The sequence below is a fragment of the Erinaceus europaeus genome, chromosome 1, assembly GCF_950295315.1.
Source record: "Erinaceus europaeus chromosome 1, mEriEur2.1, whole genome shotgun sequence".
In the NCBI taxonomy this organism is placed as follows: domain Eukaryota; kingdom Metazoa; phylum Chordata; class Mammalia; order Eulipotyphla; family Erinaceidae; genus Erinaceus; species Erinaceus europaeus.
The window spans coordinates 23853150-23879217 of record NC_080162.1 but is presented as its reverse complement, the minus strand read 5'-3'; the positions used below and the strand labels follow the sequence as shown (position 1 = coordinate 23879217).

The window sequence follows — 26068 nt, the reverse complement described above, 5'->3', positions numbered from 1 at the left end:
GCCTCTCTTTGTCTCCCCCCTCAATTTCTCTCTCCTCTATCAAATGAAAGAAAAAAAGAAAAAAGGTAAAATGGCCACCAGGAACAGTGGATTTGTCCTGTAGGCACTAAGCCCCCAGCAATAACACTGGTGACAAAAAGGAGGAGGAGGAGTGGAAAGGGGAACGGGAAGGAGAGGAAGGAAGAGGAGGAGAGGGAGGGGGAGGAGGAAGAAGAAGAGGAGGAGAAGGAGGAGGAGGAGAAGAAGGAGAGGGAGGAGAAGGAGGAGGAGAAGAAGGAGGAGGAGGAGAAGGAGGAAGAGGAGAAAATATATATCTGTATTGCTCTACCCCAACAGCAGGGCAACTGAACATAGCAATATGTTGCCAATTTAAAGATAAGTTTTCCTAGTGTCACTGTGTCACCTGTGTAAGTGCACATCTGTATAGTTTAGTAGTACACAATCTGGGCAGCTGTACATGGCAGGTCTGTCCACCAGGAACCTGTACCCTGGGCTCACCCTCATCTTCAACTTCAGATTTCTAGAGGGAATGCACAGCATCATCCTAGGCCAGCAAGTATGGGATACCAAGTACATGCCAGGCCCCAGGCTGAATGTTTTCACATTCTCTACTTAAATCATTTCAACATCATTTCCACATTTCACAGCAGAGCTTAAGACATAGAAAAGCAAAATAAAGGATCTAAGCTTTCACTGCTTAACAATTCCAGGATAGGAATCCCACCCCAGGTATGAGTTCAAGTCTCACCAGTGCACAGGTATGAGGATATGTGCCAAGCCAGCAGGGCAGAGAGCCTAAGAACTATTCCACTGCCTGTTCTGCCCTGATAAGGAGGCCTTGTGCCTGCATCCCTCACCTTGAGATGAACTTATTTTCCTTTTCAATGAAGACAAAAACAACCAGCACAAAAGCCAAGAAAAGAGCATATTTGCTCCTCATCCTCAGGCTGTGCACAAAATCCCAGCAGTCCTGGGGCAAATTGAGTCCTTTCTCCATGGGAAGGTGGGAGGGCAGTGTGGGCACTCAGCTCAGGGGCTTCACTTGGGGCCTGGCTTGATGTCTTCAGGTAGCAGACACCTCATCCTGTGGAGAGACGGGCAGTCAAACAACTTTCTCTGCCAATGAGGAACCAAGAAGACCTGTCCCATGAGAACTCCAGGGCCACTCTCCCAATGGACTGTACCCCAAAGAGATTTGAAGTCAGGCTGTTTAACATGTTAATGAACTCTCAGATTCATCCATCTCACCTCCATCAATGTATTCTCTGACCTAACACATGACTAAAAAAAATATAAAAGAGTATTTATTCCTTGCAGCATTGATCTTTACAATAAATAGCAAAAGACTGTAACACTTAAATGCTGGAGCATCTATACAATGAGTCTTTATGCAAAAACAAAGAATATTGTGGATCTATAAATGCTGGTGTGTGTGTGTGAGAGAGGGAGAGAGAGAGAAAGGGAGAGGGAGAGGGGGAGGGAGGAGGAGAGGGAGAGGGGGAAGGAAGGGGAGAGGGAGAAGGAGAGAGAGGGGGAGAGGGAGGAGAGAGAGGGGGAGAGGGAGAGGGAGGGAGAGGAAGAGGGAGGGAGTGGGAGGGAGATGAATAGGGAGGGAGAGGGAGAGAGAGTCTTATAAAGCATAGGGCTTCTTCTTGTTGGTTTAACCATTCTATATAGTATGTTATGAGGTCCCTCTCTCAGAACTTTTCAAATTACTGATCACTCTTGCCTGGATTAACTTGTGTCTAAGTAAGGTACTTAAAGGGTTCACAGCTGTGGAAATTGACAGTTGTTTCAATATTATTTTAATCCCTGAGTTGGAGCACACTGACTGTTAAAGCCTCTTTTGTTCTTTTTCTTCCCTGTAGGTTATGGGAGCCTGAGGGCTTTTAAACTATAAGTAGGCTTCTTAGCTTAATCCCTCACTCTGGTGATTTGGTAGGTTCCTGAAATCATTCTAGTCCTGCCTTGATGAAGGCCCAGATGATCTCCTTTAATATTCCTAGTTGACCCGAGAGGGAAGAGGAGAGAAATACAGCTGCTGCTGTTCTGTAGTCCCACCTCCGGAAGTTTCCAAGCATAGAGTTTCTTAACCTTATCACCATGGACATTCTGAATCAGACAGTATTCCCTATTGTGGGTCTGTCCTCTGTATTATAGGATATTTAGCACCATTACCCATTAGAGGGCAGTAACATCTCCTCTACTCTAAAGTAACAATCAAATGATTACTAAATGGTTAGCAGCCATCCTCTGAGTAAATTTGGTGGTGGAGTTGCAAGTTATTGCAGATTGATAACCTCTGACATAGTATGATCACACACACACATATATATAACAAAGTAGGAGAAAACTATAGATGCTGGGTACGAATGAATCATGACTGGGGCGGGTAGGTCGGAGAAAGGAGGGCAGTGAATCATGTGTGCTGTATGACATTGCACACTGTTAGAAAATTTAGCATGAAGATGTGCAATTTTTTAAAATTAGCTCAAGGAGTGAACCCACTATAACACATGAATGCTAACAAAATTCTTAATATGGCCTTAGCTTTCAGGTCTGTTTCTGGGGGTGGCCTCCTCCAGGATAGGGTGGGGATAGATGGCTCCCTAGCCACACAAAGACCCCTTTCATCCCTAAGACTTGGGCATAAAGTGAATTCACTTGAAGTAACTTATTTAGAGATCATCCCTTCATGGAAAGTGGGCAGTTGTTTGGGTCTCTCATCCCTTACTTAGCATTGGGCCAGACACACAGGAGGAACTCATGCACAGTTGCTGAGTGACAGAATGGATAAAGGAATAAATGACCCAGAGTGGAAGTTGTCTATTTTTAAAAGCCATACCAAACACAGCATGGCTCATTGGAGTCTGAATCACAGATTTTTAAAAGTCTGTTCTCACCCTAATGAGCAGAGTCACACAAGTGCCTACCCCATACCATGAGCCCGGCATTCCAGTGGAATAACTCCTCCCAAAGTCTAGCCCTCAGCCATAGAAGGCAAACTGCTATGTTGGGGGTGGGGGTGGGGTGGTGGTGGTGGTGATATGACTATGAACTCATGCAGGGTACCCAGAACTAACCCTTTTCTGGAAAGATGAAAAATTTTCCCCCCAAAGAAGTAGTTGATATCGCACCAAAGTAAAAGACTGGGGTGGGGGTGGGTGGGTGGGGAGAATACAGGTCCAAGAAGGATGACAGAGGACCTAGTGGGGGTTGTATCGTTATATGGAAAACTGGGGAATGTTATGCATGTACAAACTATTGTATTTACTGTTGAATGTAAAACATTGATTACCCAATAAAGAAATAATAATAATAAAAAAAAGAAGTAGTTGATGCTGACACAGGACAGTGGAAGGCAGGAGGGAGGGCCCTGGGTCTGTACCTTTCTCAGAGATGGAAGTAGCTTTAGGGACAGCCGGAACTCTGTCCTTTGGGGAAGACACTGAGGTGGGAGGTGTTGCATTTCATGGAGCAGATGTGTATCCAGGCAGCTGCAGTGAGAGCTCCAGCTGCGCAGGGCAGCATGGTGGTGAGGTGCCAGGGCACTGGGGGCACTTACTGAGTGTGGGTGGGTGGAGAGGAACCTAGGAATAAAGAGGGCCGCAATATTCCCACCCCTTCCAAATACAGTTATAGATCAAATCATTTTCTGACCAGACTGGCCTAGACACTTAGGATGCATCAGTGAACAAACTCTACCACTGCCCTCATGGGACTTCCACTTTGACTGGAGAAGGCAGCTGGAATAAGTGAAGATTATCAAGTGTGTACTACTCTGTACTAAGTGTCATGCTAAATACTAGACTGGCATTTCCTCATCAAGTGCCCACAAAAGCCCTGTTAGGTAGTGACTATCCCATTTCATAGGTTGAATTTTCACAGCGGAAGACTAAGGCTGGGAGAGGTTCCTCCAGCAGCAGCCCTGACCACCCTTCCCAGATCCAGGTCACTGCAGACGCTTAATGTTCCCTGAAGGCCCCCATTAGAGCACCCACACAGGGCTCTCCAGTTTGTCTGCCTCCCTTTCCCAGAGTGCAGTCTCTCTGAAGCTGGAATTAGCATCTAGACTGGCACCAGCACACACACACACACACACACACACACACACACACACACACACACACACACACACACACACACGGATCTGGCAAGGCCACATTCCTCTTGAACCCCCTTTGCCCAGCGCAGAGTTGGCTGGGAAGCTGAGAGCCAACACTGAATCTGCAGATCATAAGGGGCTGAAATCCTGGCTGCAAGTCTCAGCTGAATCTTGCTGGGTCTGACACTATGAAGGAAGCAGGCGTTAGAACTAGGTATCTTTCCTCTGTGTGTTTACTATGCTGTGTAACTTTCTTTCTTTTTAAATATTTATTTATTTATTTTCCCTTTTGTTTCCATTGTTGTTTTTCATTGTTGTCATTGTTGTTAGCACAGAGAGAGATGGAGAGAGGAGGGGAAGACAGAGAGAGGGAGAGAAAGACAGACACCTGCAGACCTGCTTCACCGCCTGTGAAGCGACTCCCCTGTAAGTGGGGAGCCGGGGGCTCGAACCGGGATCCTTAAGCTGGCCCTTGTGCTTTGCGCCACGTGCACTTAACCGGCTGCGCTACCAGCCGACTCCCTCTGTGTAACTTTCTATAAGTAACCTAACCTCTCTGGCCCTCAGTCTCTTAATCTGTAGCACGCCAGAGGAAGAAGCCAAGGTTATTGTCAGGAATGGTATCTGTTGCATTGTAACAAATTCACTAAACTCAAGATAGTAGAAAAGGCAGTGGGTGGGGGAGGATGGGAGGTGGCGGCCTCTGTCCTCTGGGTCTACCGTCTTTGGTTGCCTCCCATCCTTTCCAGGAACTGTTTCTATTTCTGAGTTTCTGTTTCAGCCTCCTTCCCAACAGAATAATACAGTGATTCTAAGAGCCTTCCTGGCATTGCCCTAAAAGGAAGAAACAGAGTGAAAACTCTCTGACGTGCAGCATCAGGTAGGTTGCTGCCTTTTTCACCCTGCCTCAGGTTTGGTTCTGGAATTGCAGCTGGCACATGGTGGGCAGGTAGGTGAGGTCTGGAAGTTGCAGAGGTGGATGCAGAAGGAAACTGAACCCAGACTGTAGGACAGGGCCACAGATGCCAGGAGGTCACAGAATCATGAGAAGACAGCGTTGGAGGCCGTCTGCAAGAAGCGAATCTATGAACTCCTGAGGACAAGCCTTCATGATACCTTCCTCCCCAAACTCATGGTGCATGGGGCTAACCCTGCCTCCCTCGGGTGGGTCTTGGGGAGAATAGGAATCTCTTGCTTCTCTTGGGAGATGCCCTCAAAGGAGAGCACTTGATACTGTTGTCTCCCAGACACTCAAACAGACATGGTATTCAAAGGAAAAAGGCATCATCCTTTTGCTGGGATACCTACAGAGGTCACATTTCCTAGGCACCAGGGCCAACCCTGCATGGAGTGGGATGGGTGCTCTTAGCCCAGTTATGCCCAGTGCTCAGGTCAAGTGTCTCCTTCTTTGAGTCAACCTAGTATTGGCACCTCCCCTGCCTCAACACTAATTACTTTCCCTTCTAGCCTCTTGGTTTGCTTTTCCTTCCTGGATGAAAATGTCCTTATTTAACAACTATTCAGCCAATGGAATGCCAGCTCCCTGAGAGGAGAGCTTTGTCTGTCCCACCTCTATTTCCAGTGGTCACTTTGTATGCACTGGACACAGAACAAGACACCTGCAGATCTGCTTCACCGCTTGTGAAGTTACACCCCCCACCCCCACAGGTGGGGAGCCAGGGGCTCGAACTGGGATCCTTACACTGGTCCTTGAGCTTCATGCCATGTTCGTTTAACCTGCTGTGCTACCGCCCAGCCCCCAACTTGTTAGTGTTTTTAAAAAACATTTATTTAGATTCGACTTCCGGAGGCGGAGCTAGGAGCAGCAGATCGCTTTCTCTCCTCTCCTCTCCTCTCCTGGATCAACTAGGAATACCAAAGGAGACCACCCGGACCGAAACAAGACAGGACTAGAATGACCACAGAAACCCAGTAAATCACCCGTGAGTACAAACACGCGTGGCTGGTGACAGAGAGGAGAAAGGGGCCTAAGGAGAGATTAAGTGACTGCTAACAGTTCGACAGTTTGTCAGTGGAGACACCACCTCCAGTCTGCTCCACCAACAAGGGGACAGCTGAAGGGAGGAAAGGACTCCCCAGAGACTCACCAAGTGCAACTCTGAGTCTCCATTGCTACTACCCTCAGAATCTGGAGCAGCAACAGGGAGGGACACCAGGGTACACCAGGGTACAGAGATCTAACCGGGAAACTCAGGAGAAGACCTATACCTGGTGGCATAGCTGAGGGGCTGTGAAAGTCTCTTTGCATAACCACTGGATTATCTCTGCCACACCCTGCTTTATCTCTTGGTCAGGAGTCAGTGATTAAGCTAAGAAGCCTATTGATAGTTTAAAAGCCCTCAGGCTCCCATAGCCTACAGGGGAAAAAAAAAAAAAAGGCTTTTACACCACTGAATTCCAACTCAGGGATTGAAAAAACTGTTAACTTATATAAAATGGTTAAAACAACAAGAAAAAATATTGGAGACTCGAACCAGGACAAGAGTCCAGCTAAAAGTCCTCCAGAGGGTGAAGCACAAAACGAGTTTAACATCCAAACATTAGCTAAGGAAATAATAACAGGAGTGAGTAAAGAATTTGAAAAAATTGTAATCAGAAATGGAGGAACAACAAATGAGAATATGGAAGAAAATTCTAATTATCTCATGGTTATTAGAGAGCTGAAAGCTGAAATCGCTGAGCTAAGAAGGCAACTAGCTGAACAAGCTAAAACAGTATCAGAGCAGGGCAACAAAATAGATGAACTCCAGAAACCAGTAGAGGGCAAAGAGAATAGAATCAATGAGGCTGAAGACAGAATTAGCAAGATTGAGGATGAATTAGAGACAACTAAAAAAGAAGTAAGAGATCTCAAAAAGAGATTAAGAGATGCTGAAAACAACAACAGAGTCCTATGGGATGACTTCAAAAGAAACAATATACGCATTATTGGCTTACCAGAGGAAGAAAGAGAAGGGGAGGAAGAAAGCATTCTCCAGGCCATAATAGCTGAAAATTTCTCTAGTCTAGACAACACCAAAGACATAAAGATTCAAGAAGCCAGAGGGTCCCAAACAGAATTAACTCAGACCTAAAGACACCAAGACATGTCATACTTAGATTGGAAAGGAATAAGGATAAAGAAAGGATCCTCAAGGCTGCAAGAGAAAAACAAAGAGTCACCTACAAAGGAAAACCCATAAGATTAGCAGCAGACTTCTCCATACAAACACTACAGGCCAGAAGAGAATGGCAAGATATCTATCGAGTGCTCAATGAGAAAGGCTTTCAGCCAAGAATACTATACCCTGCTAGATTGTCATTCAGACTAGATGGAAGCATCAAAACCTTCTCAGACAAGCAACAGTTGAAGGAAGCAACCATCACCAAGCCTGCCCTGAAAGAAGTTCTGAAAGGTCTCCTATAAACAACCAGACCACCACAAATAGGACATATATCAAAACACTCTAAAACTCTACAAGAATGGCATTAAAATATCTTCAATCTTTGATATCAATAAATGTCAATGGCCTGAATTCACCTATTAAAAGACACAGAGTAGGAAGATGGATCAGAAAACACAACCCAACAATATGTTGTCTACAGGAAACTCACCTAACTCAACAAGACAAACACAGACTTAAAGTGAAAGGATGGAAAACTATCATTCAAGCCAATGGCCCACAAAAAAGGGCAGGAACAGCTATTCTCATATCTGACATGATAGACTTTAAAATAGATAAGATTAAAAAAGATAGGAATGGACACTACTTAATGCTCAGAGGATCAGTCAATCAAGAGGACTTAACAATTATTAATATCTATGCACCCAATGAGAAGCCATCTAAATACATCAAACTTCTACTGAAAGAGCTACAGCAATATATTAACAGTAACACAATCATAGTAGGGGACTTCAACACCCCACTATCTCAACTTGACAGATCATCCAGGCAGAAAATCAGTAAAGACATAAGGGAGCTAAATGAAGAGATAGATAAACTAGAACTATTGGACATTTTCAGAGTCATTCATCCCAAGAAACTGGAATACACATTTTACTCAAATCCGCATGGATCATTCTCAAGGATAGACCATATGTTAGGCCACAAAGACAGCATCAGCAAATTCAGGAGAATTGAAATCATCCCAAGCATCTTCTCAGACCACAGTGGAATTAAACTAACACTTAACAATCAACAAAAGATTAGTAACAGTGCCAAAATGTGGAAGCTCAACAGTACACTTCTTAACAACTTCTGGGTCAAAGAGGAAATCAAGGAAGAAATCAAAATGTTTCGAGAGTTCAATGAAAATGAAGACACAAGCTATCAAAATATTTAGGACACAGCTAAAGCAGTCCTAAGAGGGAAGTTCATAGCTATACAAGCACACATTAGGAAACAAGAAAAGGCACAAATAAAAAGCCTGATTGTACATCTTAAAGACCTAGAAGAAGAACAACAAAGGAATCCTAAAGCAACCAGAAGGACAGAAATTACTAAAGTTAGGGCAGAAATAAATAACATTGAGAATAGGAAAACCATACAAAAGATCAATGAAAGTAAATGTTGGTTCTTCGAAAGAGTAAACAAAATCGACAAACCTTTAGCCAGACTCACAAAACAAAAAAGGGAGAAGACCCAAATAAATCGGATAGTAAATGAAAGAGGAGAAATCACAACAGACACTGCAGAAATTCAACATATCATGCGAGGCTTCTATGAACAACTATATGCCACCAAGCTAGAGAACCTGGAAGAAATGAATGATTTCCTAGATACCTACCAACTTCCAAAACTAAGTAAAGAGGAAGTGGATAACATGAACAGGCCCATCACAGCTAATGAAATTGAAACAGTTATCAAAAATCTTCCCAAAAATAAAAGTCCTGGACCAGATGGTTTTACAAATGAATTCTACAAAACTTTCAAAGAAGAGCTAATACCTCTACTTTTAAAAGTCTTCCAGAAGATTGAAGACACTGGAATACTCCCTGCCAGCTTCTATGAAGCCAACATCACTCTGATACCAAAAGCAGACAAGGACACAACCAAAAAAGAAAACTACAGACCAATATCTCTGATGAACATAGATGCGAAAATATTGAACAAAATTCTAGCCAACCGGATACAGCAGTATATCAAAAAAATTGTTCATCATGACCAAGTGGGTTTTATCCCAGGCATGCAAGGTTGGTTTAATATACGTAAATCAATCAATGTGATCCACCACATCAACAAAAGCAAGACCAAAAACCACATGGTCATATCAATAGATGCAGAGAAAGCCTTTGACAAAATACAATATCCCTTTATGATCAAAACACTACAAAAAATAGGAATAGATGGAAAATTCCTGAAGATAGTGGAGTCTATATATAGCAAACCTACAGCCAACATCATACTCAATGGTGAAAAACTGGAAGCATTTCCCCTCAGATCAGGTACTAGACACCATTATCACCATTACTATTCAACATAGTGTTGGAAGTTCTTGCCATAGCAATCAGGCAGGAGCAAGGAATTAAAGGTATACAGATTGGAAGAGAAGAAGTCAAACTCTCCTTATTTGCAGATGACATGATAGTATACATGGAAAAACCTAAGGAATCCAGCAAGAAGCTTTTGGAAATCATCAGGCAATACAGTAATGTGTCAGGCTATAAAATTAACATTCAAAAGTCAGTGGCATTCCTCTATGCAAACACTAAGTTAGAAGAAATTGAAATCCAGAAATCAGTTCCTTTTTCTATAGCAACAAAAACAATAAAATATCTAGGAATAAACCTAACCAAAGAAGTGAAAGACTTGTATACTGAAAATTATGAGTCACTACTCAAAGAAATTGAAAAAGACACAAAGAAGTAGAAAGATATTCCATGTTCATGGGTTGGAAGAATTAACATCATCAAAATGAATATATTACCCAGAGCCATCTACAAATTTAGTGCTATCCCCATCAAGATCCCAAGCACATTTTTTAGGAGAATAGAAAAAAATGCTACAAATGTTTATCTGGAACCAGAAAAGACCTAGAATTGCCAAAACAATCTTGAGAAAAAAGAACAGAACCGGAGGCATCACACTGCCAGATCTCAAATTGTATTATAGGGCCATTGTCATCAAAACTGCTTGGTACTGGAATATGAACAGACACACTGACCAGTGGAATAGAATTGAGAGCCCAGAAATGAGGCCCCACACGTATGGACATCTAATCTTTGACAAAGGGGCCCAGACTATTATATGGGGGAAGCAGAGTCTCTTCAACAAATGGTGTTGGAAACAATGGGTTGAAACATGCAGAAGAATGAAACTGAATCACTGTATTTCACCAAATACAAAAGTAAATTCCAAGTGGATCAAGGACTTGGATATTAGACCAGAAACTATCAGATACTTAGAGGAAAATATTGGAAGAACTTTTTTCCGCATAAATTTTAAAGACATTTTCAGTGAAACGAATCCAATTACAAGGAAGACTAAGGCAAGTATAAACCTATGGGACTACATCAAATTAAAAAGCTTCTTCACAGCAAAAGAAACCACTACCCAAATCAAGAGACCCCTCACAGAATGGGAGAAGATCTTTACATGCCATACATCAGATAAGAGTTTAATAACCAACATATATAAAGAGCTTGCCAGACTCAACAAGAAGACAACAAATAACCCCATCCAAAAATGGGGGGAGGACATGGACAGAATATTCACCACAGAAGAGATCCAAAAGGCCGAGAAACACATGAAAAAATGCTCCAAGTCTCTGATTGTCAGAGAAATGCAAATCAAGACAACAATGAGATATCACTTCACTCCTGTGAGGATGTCACACATCAGAAAAGGTAACAGCAGCAAATGCTGGAGAGGGTGTGGGGTCAAAGGAACCCTCCTGCACTGCTGGTGGGAATGTCAATTGGTCCAACCTCTGTGGAGAACAGTCTGGAGAACTCTCAGAAGGCTAGAAATGGACCTACCCTATGACCCTGCAATTCCCCTCCTGGGGATATATCCTAAGGAACCCAACATATCCATCCAAAAAGATCTGTGTACACATATGTTCTTGGCAGCACAATTTGTAATAGCCAAAACCTGGAAGCAACCCAGGTGTCCAACAACAGATGAGTGGCTGAGTAAGTTGTGGTATATATACACAATGGAATACTACTCAGCTGTAAAAAATGGTGACTTCACCGTTTTCAGCCGATCTTGGATGGACCTTGAAAAAATCATGTTGAGTGAAATAAGTCAGAAACAGAAGGATGAATATGGGATGATCTCACTCTCAGGCCGAAGTTGAAAAACAAGATTAGAAAAGAAAACACAAGTCGAACCTGAAATGGAATTGGAGTATTACACCAAAGTAAAAGACTCTGGGGTGGGTGGGTGGGTGGGGAGAATACAGGTCCATGAAAAATGATGAATGAAATAGTGGGGGTTGTATTGCTAAATGGGAATCTGGGGAATGTTATGCATGTAAAAAAAAAAAAAGTAGAAACGCAAAGCAGAAATTGACTGAGTTTGGAGTATGGCACCAAAGTAAGAAAGCACAAGTATACTAGAGTTTGCAGTAAGTACCTCCCTAATACTTCCTCTCCACTTTTCCAAGCTTTGGGTCCATGATTGCTCAACAATTTGTTTGGCTTTGTATGTTAACTCTCTTTTCAGTCACCAGGTTCCAGGTGTCATCAGGATGCCGGCCAGACTTCCCTGGATTGAAGACCCCACCAATATGTCCTGGAGCTCAGCTTCCCCAGAGACCCATCCTACTAGGGAAAGAGAGAGGCAGATTGGGAGTATGGACCGACCAGTCAACGCCCATGTTCAGCGAGGAAGCAATTACAGAAGCCAGACCTTCTACCTTCTGCAACCCTCAACGACCCTGGGTCCATGCTCCCAGAGGGATAGAGTGGGAAAGCTATCGGGGGAGGGGGTGGGATATGGAGATTGGGCGGTGGGAATTGTGTGGAGTTGTACCCCTCCTACCCTATGGTTTTGTTAATTAATCCTTTCTTAAATAAAAAATAAATAAATAAATTAAAAAAAACATTTATTTAGTTATTTAATTAGAGAGATCAGAACACCTCTCAGTTCTGGCATATACGAAGGTGGAGGCTCAGATATGAATATCGAGGACCTCATTCATGCAAATCCTGTGCTATGTTGCTGAACCCTTCCTGTCACAAGGATGATGCTTTTTCAAAAGCATTTAGACAGCCTAGGAGCTGGGAGAAGCTATTTGTGCATCACACATCCAACAAGAGGCTGATATAAAAAATATATAAAGAATAAGGATAGACAGACAGACAGACAGACAGACAGTTATAGGGCTGGGTGATAGCACACCTGGTTGATCACACATGTTACAATGTGCAAGGACCCAGGGTTCAAGCTCCCAGTCCCTATCTGCAGGGGGAAAGCTTCACGAGTGGTGAAGCAGGGCTGCAGGTGTCTCTCTGTCTCTCTCCCTATCTCCCCCTTCCCCTCTTAATTTATGGTTGTCTCTATCCAATAAATAAAATTTTTAAAAAGATAGATAGTTAGAGGAATCATAGTCAACTCATAGCCGTGACCATGGGAGAACTACTGCAGTTTCCAGTGCAGAAGATGGAGACACAGAACTCTGGTGGTGGGGAAGGTGTGGAATTATGCCCCTGTTATCTTATAATTTTGTAAATCAATATTAAATCACCAATAAACTTTTAAAAAATATATAAAGAACTCATACAGTTTAACAACATAAAAACAAGCAACCCCGGGGGTAGGGCGGTGGCGCAGTGGGTTAAGCGCATGTGGCGCAAAGCGCAGGGACCGGCGTAAGGCTCCCGGTTCGAGCCCCCGGCTCCCCAACTGCAGGGGAGTTGCTTCATAGGCGGTGAAGCAGGTATGCAGGTGTCTATCTTTCTCTCCCCTTCTCTGTCTTCCCCTCCTCTCTCCATTTCTCTCTGTCCTATCCAACAACGAATTGCGTCAACAAGGGCAATAATAATAGCCACAACGAAGCTACAACAAGGGCAACAAAAGGGGGGAAAAATGGCCTCCAGGAGCGGTGGATTCATGGTGCAGGCACCAAGCCCAGCAATAACCCTGGAGGAGGAAAAAAAAAACAAAAACAAAAACAAGCAACCCCATTACAAAGTGAGCAAAAGACCTGAAGAGATGGTTCACTAAAGATGATATAGGCAACCCACAGACATATCACTTACCAGTAGAAAAATGCAAATTAAAACAATAAAAAAAAAAAAAAAAAAAAGCCACAATGAGATACCACCTCACACCAGTGAGAATGGTCTACACTGATGAAACAGGAAAGAATAAATTTTTTGGTAAGGATGTGAAGGAAAAGGAACTCTGGTGCTATGTTGGTGGAAATACAAATTAGTCTCTGTGGAAAACAGTTTCGAGAGTATCTAAGTAAATGAAAATAGATAAACCTTATGATCCAGCAATAGCACTGCTGGGCATGTGCCTTAAGGACATGAAAACACTAGTTCAGGAGCCAGCCGGAAGCATAGTGAGTTACACGCACATGGCGCAAAGCGCAAAGACTGGCATTAGGATCCCAGCAGGGGGTTGCTTCCCAAGCGGTGAATCAAGTCTGCAGGTGTCTATCTTTCTCTCCCCCCTCTCTGTCATCCTCTCCACTCTGACCTGTCCAACAACAACGAAAGCAATAACAATAAAAACAACAATGGCAACAAAAGGGAAAACAATGGCCTTTAGGAGCAATGGATTGGTAGTGCAGGCACCAAGCTCCAGTGATAACCCTGAAGGCAAAAAAGAAAGAGAGAAAGAAATAAAGAAGGAAAGGAAGGAAGGAAGGAAGGAAGGAAGGAAGGAAGGAAGGAAAACACACTGATTCAAAGGGATATATGCACCCCTGAGTTAATAGCTTCACTATCCCAATAGCTCAAACACAGTATTGGAGTCAAAAAATGACTGGATAAAGAAGTGATGGGTTTTATATTCAGTAGAATACTACTCTGGAGCAAAATGAACGGAACTGGAGTTCACTGTATCAAGCAGAATAAGTAAAGAGATAAAAGTGAGCTACTCAGATGTGGAATGGTAATGATTGCAACAAAGGACCTTGCAAAATAATTATTAAGTAACCAAACTATCTTGAGAGCAATGGTGGTTTCAGTGGAGAGCACACAGCACTTTGGTGGTGGGTGTGGCAAATTACAAACATGTGGATGTGAAAACATATCCCTAAAATCTTTTCCTTTTGTAAACCATGGTAAAATCATTAATAATAATAATGAAAATCATTTCATTTGGGATGGGATGAGTAGTCATTCTAAGTTGATAACAGTATGAAGAGAAGAAAAAGCCAGTGCTCTGTATGTGAGTAAAGCATGGGTGTTCTGAGTGTGAGCTATGAATGGGTCCTATGGGTGTGTGCTAAGAGCCTGTATTACAGGTGAATACGTAAGAGTGTCTATGAGTCTGTGCCAAGTGCACGCTGTAAGCATGTGCTGAGTATGATGGGCATGTACCATGGGCCTGTACACAATGTGTACTCTTGTGACGGGGGTAGATAGCATAATGGTTATGCAAAGAGACTTTCATGCCTGAGGCTCCAAAGTCTAAGGTTCAATCCCTTGCACCACCATAAACCAGAGCTGACTAGTGCTCTGGTTTAAAAAAAAAAAAAAAAAAATGAAAGAAACAGAATGTGTACTCTGGGCAAAACTTTATCTGGGATACCTGGGATTTGACATACGTTAGTCTCTTGAATTATCAACTTGAATACCACTTTGAGGTTGAAGAAACTGGAGATGCTTTCAGTTCAACCCATTCACAGCTATGTGCCAAATGGGGGAGGGCAGGAAGCAGCGAAGGCACCTCAGACAAATCCTGGTGAGGAAATACAGGGCTGGGAAGAAGAGCAGAGGTCTACAAATTCCTGCAGGGAGGCCTGGTTTCTCTCCCAGGCTCCCTGCTAGGGTCTTTCTGCTGAGATCGCCCTCATGATCTGGCAATGGCTAGACAGCAGCTTGAGACTTGGATGGCTCCCAGTCAGGCTTTTGGCTCCCCCTGGCCTTGTACTAGGGCCCCAAATGGAATGGAATCCATCTGTCCTCCCCCTGGGGAAGGTGAGTCTCAGAGTCTGCTGTGAACAGAGATCTGATAAGGGACAGACCTTGCCAGACATTGCATCACAGGGCAAAACTCCACCCCCGCCCTAACTCCAAAACAAAAGCACAGAGGGGGTAGGAACTGGGGCCTCAGTGATCCCAGGCCACTCTCACAGACTTTCCGCCAGGTGGTGGGCTCACACAGGAAAGCCTAAGGGAGGACAAGAGTTGGAAGGATGAGGCTTAGTGGGCAGGGATGGAAACAGAAACTTCCACCCAATTCGTGGGCTCCAGACGAGGGGACTCCAGAGTTATCGCTGGGGCTCAGTGCCAGCGCTACAAAGCCACTGCTCCTCCTGGCAAACATTTTTTCCATTTTATTGGATAGGATGGAGAGAAATTGAGAGAGGAAGGGGATATTAAGAGGGAGAGAGAAAGACAGACACCTGCAGACCTGCTTCACTGCTTTTGAAGCTTCCCCTAGCCCCCGCAGGTAGAGAACAGGGCTCGAACCTGGATCCTTGCATGGGTCCTTGTGCTTAGTTCTATGTGCACTCAACCAGGTGGCCCTTGTGCCACCACCCAGCAACCCCCATTCCCTCTCCCTTCTCTTTGCCTAACCATTATGCTACTTACCTCCGCCCTCCCCTTCCTTCTCAATTTTTCTCAGCCCTATCAAAAGAAAAATGCAAAAGGAAAAAAATGGCATGGAATGGTGGATTTGTAGTGTTGGCACTGAGCTCTAGCAATAACCCTAGTGGCTGGCAATAGGAAGAGAGACTGAAAGGGAAAGAGAAAGAGAGAAAGAGAGAGAGAGAGAAAGAAAGAAAGAAAGAAAGAAAGAAAGAAAGAAAGAAAGAAAGAAAGAAAAAGTTAGTTGTGCAGTTAGGAAAACAGCTCAACTGGTGAGCATCAGACTTGCATGCCTGAATTTTTCCTGCTTCAATGTCTGGAGTCAAATGTACTGGAGTGATGTTCTCTTCTGTCTCATGTGAACCTCTCTCATATACAGTAAATAAAACGAATCTTTAAGGAAGGGTGGGGGAATGAATGATTGTCTGGCTGATACTCCCCTGTACAACTTGGGGCTATTCGGGAGAACTCTCACATTCCAGGACCCCAGCTGCCTCTCACAAGACCGACCCCACCTGTAACTCCATTGGAACACATCTCCAATATCACTCAAGACAGAGAGAGCAGAAGCAGCCAAAGGCCAAGGTGTGTGTCACTGAGTGACAGAGAAGTCCACAGACTGTGTGAAGCTGTGGGCCAGAGTGGAGAGTTTGAGCATGGGACTGAGAGCCCACCTGGTGGCAGTGGGGCTCTTGGGAAGCCAGTCATGGCTGGAACAGATCCTAGCTGCCTCTCAGCCCTGTCTGACTGTTTGGGAGTGTAGGGGAGCACATTTTCTGCCTCTATTTGACACAGTCATTTCATTAAAGCCTGTTGCTGTGTGAGACACATCCTGTATAAATCCAGAGTCGACAGCTGCATGACACACAGGACCCCCGAGAACAGCCCCAGGCCTCCCCGTCAGCAGAGGCACTTTCTGTACCTCTCCTGCTGAACCCTGGGCCCTGGGCCTGGTGGGGTGTGGGGTGGAGATAGGAGTGGGGGGTGACCTCACTGTTCTGGGCTTCACCGAACTTGCCAGGTCACGATTCAGAGCAGGGCCTGGTATCTAGCAGGCCCATAACTGTGCAGCCAGGAAGAAGACATGGCCAACATTCATAGCTAAGGGTGTGCACCCAGCCTTGGAAAGCCAGTATGTGAGAAGTGTTCACCCAGACCGGCTGGCTGAGTCACCGTGAATGCCAAGAATGCCACGCCTGTGTAGGGTTGAAAAACATGGATGCAGCCAGAGCTGAGCAGTACTCTGATGGGGAAAAAAAAAATGATGTTGATACACAGCTCTAGAAGGGAATATTAAATGGCAATTAATTTTTATTTTATACACTGTCATATTGTTTCTGTTTTTGGCAACTATGTACATGTATTCTTTGAACAAGCTTTAAAATCTAACCTGGGGAGTCAGGCAGTGGTGCAGCGGGTTAAGCGCAAGTGGTGCAAAGCACAAGGACTGGCGTAAAGATCCCAGTTCAAGCCTCTGGCTCCTCACCTGCAGGGGAGTCGCTTCACAAGCGGTAAAGCAGATCTGTAGGTGTCTGTCTTTCTCTCCCCCTCTCTGTCTTTCCCTCCTCTCTCCATTTCTCTCTGTCCTATCTAACAACAATGACATCAATAACCACAACAATGTTAAACAACATGGGCAACTAAAGGGAAAAATAAAAAAAAAATAAAAAAAATAACACAATACTTTGAAAGAAGAATCTAACCTGAAACTTAAAAAAGAAATGTATGTGGGAAATGTATTGGAAGACAGCAGTACTGAAGCTCAGTAGACCAGTTAGTCACTCTGCACCAGCCAGTCCTGAGAAGTGGCAGACAGGCTGTGAGGAAGTCAATGTGATGTCTCTGATATTCACAACACAGATGAACCTTGAGACATTATGCTAAAGAAGTAAGCCAGATGCCAAAAGATAAATACTGAATGAGTCCACTGACATGAGGCATCTAGAGCAGTCAAATTCATGGATAAGAAATAGAAGTGTTAGTGAGCAAGATCTTGTTCTTCACATATAAGATGTACGTCTTATATCTTCTTACTCCTTGTTGTAAAAGCCTGTCACTTGGGAAAAGTATTGACTAATAGTGTAAGTAAGTGTCCTTTGTCCTGTCACTGGGAGCGATAAGAGCAAGAGCCTATGCTTCAGGGAAGTATTGTTTAAGGAAGTTATCTCAAAGTTTTAGACTGACAATCTCAGGTGTCGAAGGATGTTATCTCAAGTGTTACAAGGGACAAGATATCAAACTCTGGTGAATTACTTCTGTGTGACCAGATTCCTTCAAGCAGCAAGAAAACTGTGTGAATTACTCAGCTGCATGACATAACTGGACCCCTTCTCTCCCAACAACCCCTTACCTTTCATAAGCCTTAGACCTCAGCCTCAAAGTAATATGGTGTTTTGAGACACAAGTCTGCCATCTTCTCGGGTTCCACTAGCACCTGAAATAAACTGCTTTCCTTGCACCAACCCTTGCCTCTTGATTAACTGGCCTTTCCAGCTGTGAATTGGTAACAGTAGGGTGGTACCTGAGGGGCTGGGGGTAGGGGTGGGAGAAATGAGGCCAGAGTATCAGTTTGGGTAGAGGACAGGTTATAGAGATCAATGGTGGTGGTGGTTGTAAGACAATGTGGATAGTCTTACTATCACTGAATGACACACTTCAAGTGGTCAACATAGTGAATTTTAGGGCATGTTTATTTTCCACGGTAAAAAAAATCAACATGATGCCTATGAGCAAAAGACTTGAGGCAGGGCCCTGGTTCTTTCCTTGGATGGGGACTTGTTTTCCCCTGCTCCCATGGCACCTGGCACACGGCCCTGTAATATTTGTGAGGTGAACTAATGGATTCACAAACTGTCTTGAAGAGTTTGCTGTGGTTTCCTATAAGTTGGTCTTCTTCAGGGTACAAGCTAGTGGCGTACTGAGCACACAGAAATGCTTGAATAATAAGCCACTGGGGGTGGAAAGGGGAGCATGTTGGCATAATCATACATTATACAGATTTTTTTAAAGACTTTATTCATTTATTAATGAGAAAGACAGGGAGAGAGAGAGAACCAGATATCTCTCTGGTACATGTGCTGCTGGGGACTGAATTTAGGACCTCATGTTGGAGAATAATGTTTTATTCACTGCGTCACCTCCCAGACCAAGATGCTCACATGATATTACACAAAAAAGTACAGTGTTTAAAATAGGATTAAAATAGGATTCCATTGTCAAAAATATGTGCACACACACACGCACACACACGTGTGTGTGTGTGTAAGGGGGAAGACTCTAGTAAACTATGGACAAGTTAACAAGTAATCAAATCCTCTCTGCCCCACTGAGTCCTCTAGGCTTCCTTGCTTTTACTTACTGCCTTTGAGGGCATGTGACCCTGGGCAAGGAAATTATTCTCAGAGCAGTTTTGTCATCTACAGAATGGGGACATTTATAGTAGACTCAGTGGTCATGAGGAATTCAATGACATGATACCACTGAAATGCTTAACCCACGTCCCAGATGCGGTATGGTACTGTTTGTCCTATTTTTATAGATGCAGCAAATTCTGCGGCTTGTGCAGTGGCGGTGAGTGTTAGGAGGTGGTTCTCAATAGTCTAAAAACACCAAGATGCTGGAGTAGGCCACCAAAGTAAAAACCCTGGGGTGAGGGTGAGGGTGGATATTCGGCTTCCTGGGGCGGTGGGGGGTGGGGTGGGGGAGTGGGATGGGTGGGAAGGGACACAGTCTTTTGGTGGTGGGAATGGTGTTTATGTACACTCCTATTAATTTGTAGTCACATAAATCACTATTTAATTAATATGAGAGGGGAAAAATTGATTGAATGTCTCAAAATTTTTAAAGCACAGACTGTCTTTTTAATACAAAGGCTCAGTCTTTGATATGTTGACTCTCTAAAAAACCTAGACCAGCGAGAACAGAAGCAACTGGTGGCACAGCTATATGCTAATAATGTCAAAGGACATAAATTATGGTGATGTTGGGTATTATACAGCAAATCCTAACAAAGAGATTTTTCAAATCTAACCCAATTACCAAATAATGTGATAACTATCTATTGTCTTCTTGAACTCTAAGACAGCAGAAACCTCACATTTTCCACTATAGAGCCTATATTTCCCCCATACTTGGATGGTGTTCATGAGGGAGCGAGGCAGTGGGGCTCCACAGATCCTAGGAAACTGCACAGAACCTCGACAAATCCCTTCCACACCATAGTTGGCCAAGGTCTTTACATGGCTAATTTTACATTATTACTCACATGCCTTTATATGTTTTTATGAATGTCAGCCAAATTTTAAAGATCTTAGGGCTTCCCCACAAAATGTCTTTCGGGTTTGAAGACAAAGCAGGCAAGTCCATTGGCGTGTATCTTTAACTGTGAACATAAGCTGCTGTGGGTATTACAGCAGAAAGAGGTGGAGGGCAGTTGCCTAAAGCAAACCCAGAGGGCTGGTGTAGATAGCATAATGGTTCTTCTTCTAGCGTTTGCCCTTCTTCCGTAGCCAGTCAACAGCGTCAGGTTGAGCCTGATGTAAAGTTTCGAGACCTCCTTTGAATCTGGAGAGGTGGCAGTCGTTGACTATGTGGGTCATAGTCTGTCTGTAGCCGCAGGGACAGTTCGGGTCGTCTCTGGCTCCCCAGAGATGGAACATAGCGGCACACCGGCCATGGCCTGTTCGATAGCGATTGAGGAGGGCCCAATCATAACGTGCTAGGTCAAAGCCAGGTTGACACTTGCAGGGGTCTGTGATGAGGTGTTTGTTCTTTACCATAATGGTTATGCAAAGAGACTCTCATGCCTGAGGCTCCAAAGTCCCAAGTTCAACCCCCCACACCACCACAAACCACAGCTGAGTAGTGCTCTGGACAAAAACAAACAAACAAAAACAAAAAGCCAGAGGAAGTGATATGCAGTGCCATTTTCCATATATTCTAAAGAACAACAAAGTGTCCTGTAACATGTGGATCAAGGTCCTGAGAAACCAAGTGGCAGAGACTTACTGCCCATAAGGTGTCTACATGCCCTCACTACAATGAGATTTGGCACCATGTGACCAGGCTGTCACACGTAAGGCCCTTATCTTGTACATAATCAGTACTCAATATTTTCTTGAATGGCCAAGTCCATCTAAGATGCTTTAAACAAACCCAACCCAATGCAAACAAGAAGGAGTTTGACAAAGATGGCAACTGAACCAGGTGCCCCACATCTTAAACCAGAGAATGCTGCTAAGCTGAAGACGGGAACATCTCCATCTACTGGCCAAAGTCGGTAGATAGCTAGCAGTTGCCTGAAAAGAAGCCTGAGGTCAAACGAGTTTTCTGTGGGAAAGAATGTGGTGGTTGATTAGTGATGTCTGCTGTGTGTAGCAGGGGGCAGGTTGACAAGCATATCACATATCTGCTAAGTTTTTGGAGGAGCTGCAAAGGAAAGCTAGGAATCTTCTGGACTCTAGAATAAACTATTTCTTCAGTCTTCACATGCCCTATTAAAGATCTTTCTTGATTTAAGGTGCAACTGTATCTCAATAAATTCACTGTAATAAGTCAGAAACAGAAGGATGAATATGGGATGATATCACTCACAGGCAGAAGTTGAAAAACAAGATCAGAAAACACTAAGTAGAACTTGGACTGACGTTGGTGTATTGCACCAAAGTAAAAGACTCTGGGGAAGGTGAGGGGGAGAGTACAGGTCCAAAAAGGATGACAGAGGACCTAGTGGAAAACTGTTATGTGGAAAACTGAGAAATGTTATGCATGTACAAACTATTGTATTTACTGTTGATTGTAAAACATTAATCCCCCAATAAAGAAATTAAAAAAAAATTCACTGCACTTTGAGAATGCTTACTAGAAGCTGTGACTTGCTGCCACATCAGAAGAGTACACCACCAAGAGAAGTTTCTACTGGATACATACCCCCTTCTTGCTTGCATCAAATATAGCAGAAAAGCTGTAAGTTGAATCATCACAAACATAGACTATCTATGTTTTCATTTTGGTCACATTTATTACTGTGAAGTTCATTTATAGGTTTGGGAATTTTGTTAGTTTCATTGATCTACCACCTTTCAAACAGAATGTGTATTTCAGGATAGACCCCTGAGGAGAACACTCTTAGGAGAAGCCACTGGAAGCTGGAAAGAATAGTGAGTCGTCCTTCCATGTGGGCTTGTACTCTCTCCATCTTAATCTGCACCCCTCTGAAAGCAGCACCACCACAGAAGTTCTGAGCCAAGTGCATGTTGAAAACCCTTAATGCATAAGCCAAGATCCCAACTCCTGCTCTATCCTGTTTAAACTTCCTAAGGAGACTCTGAGCCTTTCTGTAACTGGAGAAAATCCAAGGACATGAAGAGGAGAGAAGAATGTCTCTTCTTCTCTGTTTTGTTTGCTTGTTTTATTTTTGAAAAATTATTTTTGAACAAAGCACTGCTCAGGTCTGGCTTATGGTGGTGCCAGGGATTGAACCTGGAACCTCAGGCATGAAAGTCTTCATCTTGGGAGTCGGGCAGTAGAGCAGTGGGTTAAATGCAGGTGGTACAAAGCACAAGGACCGGTGTAAGGATCCCGGTTCGAGCCCCCAGCTCCCCACCTGCAGAGGAGTCACTTCACAGGCGGTGAAGCAGGTCTGCAGGTGTCTGTCTTTCTCTCCCCCTCTCTGTCTTCCCCTCTTCTCTCCATTTCTCTGTCCTATCCAACAACAACGACATCAATAACAACAACAATAAAACAACAAGGGCAACAAAATGAAATAAATAAATATTAAAAAAAGAAACAAAGTTTTCATCTGCCCCAGGCATAGGCATACATATATATATATTTAACCAGTTGCTCAACTCTGTCTTATGGTGGTGCTGGCAACTGAACCTGGGATCTTTGGTGCCTCAATCATGAAAGACTTTTTTCAAAACCATTATCTTATCTCCCTAGCCTAAGCTCTCTATTTTGAATTCTTGCTCCCTGCCTGTAACGCAAAGGAAACAGAATTTGCTCACTGAGCCAGCCTCCAGTCCCACAGCTTCCTTAAGCCCCTATTTAATGGTCCAGTTAACAGTAGGAAGGGGCTTTATTCTGTGTGACAAAATAAAGGAACCCAGCCTCTTTTCTTTTCACAGGGAGCTCAGCCCACCACCTTATGCTCGATCTGTGGGGGGGTTGGAGGACAGAAGCATAAGAGAAAGGAGCCCTGGGATTCCTTGCCTTCACTGAATACTGCAATTATCTGGCTTGATCTATGGTCACCAAGGAGCCCGTCCATGCATACGTCACCCTGGAAAAGAAGAGCCAGGCTCTGAGGACAGGGTGAGGGGTCCAAGTAGTCAACTCTCTCCTCTCAGCAGTGGCCAGGGGACCTTGGACTTGGAACCAAACTTAGGTTGAGCCCCAGTTCTCCCATTTGTGTGAAGTATGTAGCTTCTTTAAGACTGGATCAGCCCTGCAAGGGTTATTGTGAGCTTGTGGGAGACTCTGAAAATAGGAGAGACTGCACACAGGCTGATCACTATACTGGTCTGGACCAATGTGAGGCAGAGACTGTGTACACTCAAGGCACTGTCAGGTCACACTCTAAACGCATTTCTCTGCCAGCTGGGCTAGAGGCTGCTGCAGGGAAGGGACGTTGGCTCATTTACTTTTTCCTCCTCTTATATAGCCAGCTAGGACAGCCTCTGCCTGCTTCAGCTAGGGCCTGCTGCCTCTATTATTACTGGTTGAAGGCCTACCTTTCTTTTTTTAATTTTTAAAATATCTTTACTTGGGGAGTCGGGCTATAGCACAGTGGGTTAAGCGCAGATGGTGCAAAGTGCAAGGACTGGCGTGAGGACCCCGGTTCAAGCCCTTGGCTCCCCACCTGCAAGAGAGTCGCTTCACAAGTGGTGAATCAGGTCTACAGGTGTCTATCTTTCTCTCCCCCTCTCTGTCTTCCCCTCCTCTCTCCATTTATCTCTGTCCTATCCAACAACAACGACATCAGTAACAACAACAATAAAACAACAAGGACAACAAAAGGGAATAAATAAAATAAAAATAAAAATATATTTTAAAAAATCTTTACTTATTTGATAGAGACAGCCAGAAGTCAAGAGGAAGGAAGAGAAAGAGAGAGAGACAAAGAGACACCTGTAGCCCTGCTTCACCACTAGCAAAGCTTCCCCCCTGCAGATGGGGACCAGGGTCTTGAACCTGGGTCCTTATGCACTGTAATGTATGCCACGGGTGCATCACCACCTGGCCCCAAGACCTACCTTTTTAGCATTTTAAAAAAAAATTTTCTGATGCTTGTGACTGCATGGTGAATTCATTGCTCTTGTTGATCATTTTCTTGCTATTATTATTGTAGCTGTTGCTGATGATGTTGATAGGATAGAGATAAATTGAGAGGGGAGGAGGAGACAGAGAGGAAAAGAAGAGACATATTCACTGCTTGTGAAGCTTTCCCCCTGCAGATGGGAAGTGGGGGGTTGAATCCAGGTTCTTGCTCATAGTAACAGATGCATTCAACCAGGTGTGCCACCACCCAGTCCCTCTAGCATTTTTGAAGGGAAGGGACACTGCTCTACCCCATCTGATCTAGACAATTGGACAGCATCAACCAGTTCCAAACCCATCTGGCCCACTCCCCACCCCCACCCCCCACCCTCCACCCCTGCCAGGAGAGCAAGTCAATTTCAATACGTGGATTAAGATTGATCAATTGAAGTGGCCCTCTACAAGGCTGTGTTTGGAAAGGTGGATCCCCACAGGCAAAGAAGGCCTTGATGGCTTAGTGATGTCTGCCCTGGTGGAGGGGGAGTTCGGCTTCTGTGCACTTACTCAAGTCTGTCTTAAGGCACTGATTCTCAGCCCAGCCAGCAGGTGAGAATTGCTGGGGGAGTTTTCAGTAATTTCCGAGGCCTGGGCCCCCACCCCAAGAGATTCTGACAGACTTGGTCTGAGTCGAGCCTGGGCATTGATAACTGAAAGTTTTTGTGGTGGTTCTAACCCAGAATTGGCAGGATGGAGAGGCACAGCTTAGGGCAAACAGTGTTCTTAAAGAGAGCTCCCTCAGGGCAGAAAGCTATAGCTGTACACAGAAACTCAGTACCTCAGCAGGGTTGCTGCAGAACCCAGAGACACCCAAGAGAACTCAGCAACTCAATAAGCATGGACTGGAGATGGGGGGCTGCTGGGCTGTCTTGTGCTGCTCACACAACTTCAGGCCACTTTATGGTATTCTAAAGCTTCCAAGCCAAAAAGAAAAAAAGAAAAAGAAAAAAAGGGTTTGAAGAATTAAGCTAGAATTTGAAGGAATGAAGGAAGGGAGGTAAGAAGGAAGGAAGGGAAACAACTGGGCAAGCTCCTGGTGGACAGCTAGACCATAAAGACTCACATTCAACAAGTAACTTCAGGATGTGTGAGAGACCTGGCTGTGACATCCGTCACCCCATTGATCGCCAGGGTTGCTACATTCGGCTGATCTGGCTGGCTAGGCAGGTGTCCCCTTTCTCCCTCACTGCTCCATGTGTGTCCCTCCCGAAGTGGTGCGCTCAGTTGAAGAGGATGGCCTTCCCTGAAAAGAGATGAACCAGTCTTCGGTCAAGAGTATGTGAGTAGCTGTGATCCCCTGCTCTCAACAAGTAAATTCTCGACAAGTAAAGCCTCGGTGGTGAGACAGTAGACAGAGCACTGGACTTTCAAGCATGAGCTATTGAATTCAACCCCAGGTATTGCATGTGCCAGAGTGATGCTCTGATTCTCCCTCATAAGCAAATAAACAAATCTATAACTGTGGGGGTAGATAGCATAACAGTTATGCAAAGAGACTCTCATGCTTGAGGCTCTGAAGTCCCAGGTTCAGCCCCTCACACCACCATAAGCCAGAGCTGATCAGTGCTCTGGTAAAAGGGGTGGGGAATCTAAAACCAACCAAACAAAAAGCAAGTGCACATAGTACAAAGTGCAAGGACCCCAGCAAGGACCCTGGTTCCAGCCACCTGCCCCCAACCTGCAGGGGCATCGCTTCACAATCGGTGTTTCTCTCCCCTTCTCTGTCTTCCCCTCCTCTCTCGATTTCTCTGTCCTATCCAACAACAACAACAGAAAAAAGATGGCCACCAAAAACAGAAAGCGGTGGATTTGCAGTGCAGGCATCGAACCCCGACGATAACCCTGGAGGCCAAAACAAACAAACAAAAAAAGCCAAGGAGCTAGCAGGCCTATGTCCTAAGGGAGAAGATGCCTCTTTGCCTTTTCCAGCT

At 44.3% G+C, this 26068-nt stretch overlaps 1 protein-coding gene across 4 annotated transcripts in view; it reads right to left on the bottom strand.

The window, feature by feature from the left end:
- CHST3 (carbohydrate sulfotransferase 3) overlaps nt 1-26068 on the bottom strand; it is a 59196-nt gene that overhangs the window by 6436 nt on the left and 26692 nt on the right. For 3 of the 4 annotated variants that reach the window (XR_009552527.1, XM_060201615.1, XM_007539428.3), the window contains exon 2: nt 858-1084. The exons of the other annotated variant lie outside the window; for it this stretch is intronic. Coding sequence is in view for 2 of the 3 variants with exons in the window: in XM_060201615.1 (XP_060057598.1) it covers nt 858-997 (140 nt within the window). In the remaining variant the exon portion in view is untranslated. The remainder of the gene's footprint in view (nt 1-857; nt 1085-26068) is intronic. 4 annotated transcript variants of the gene reach the window in all.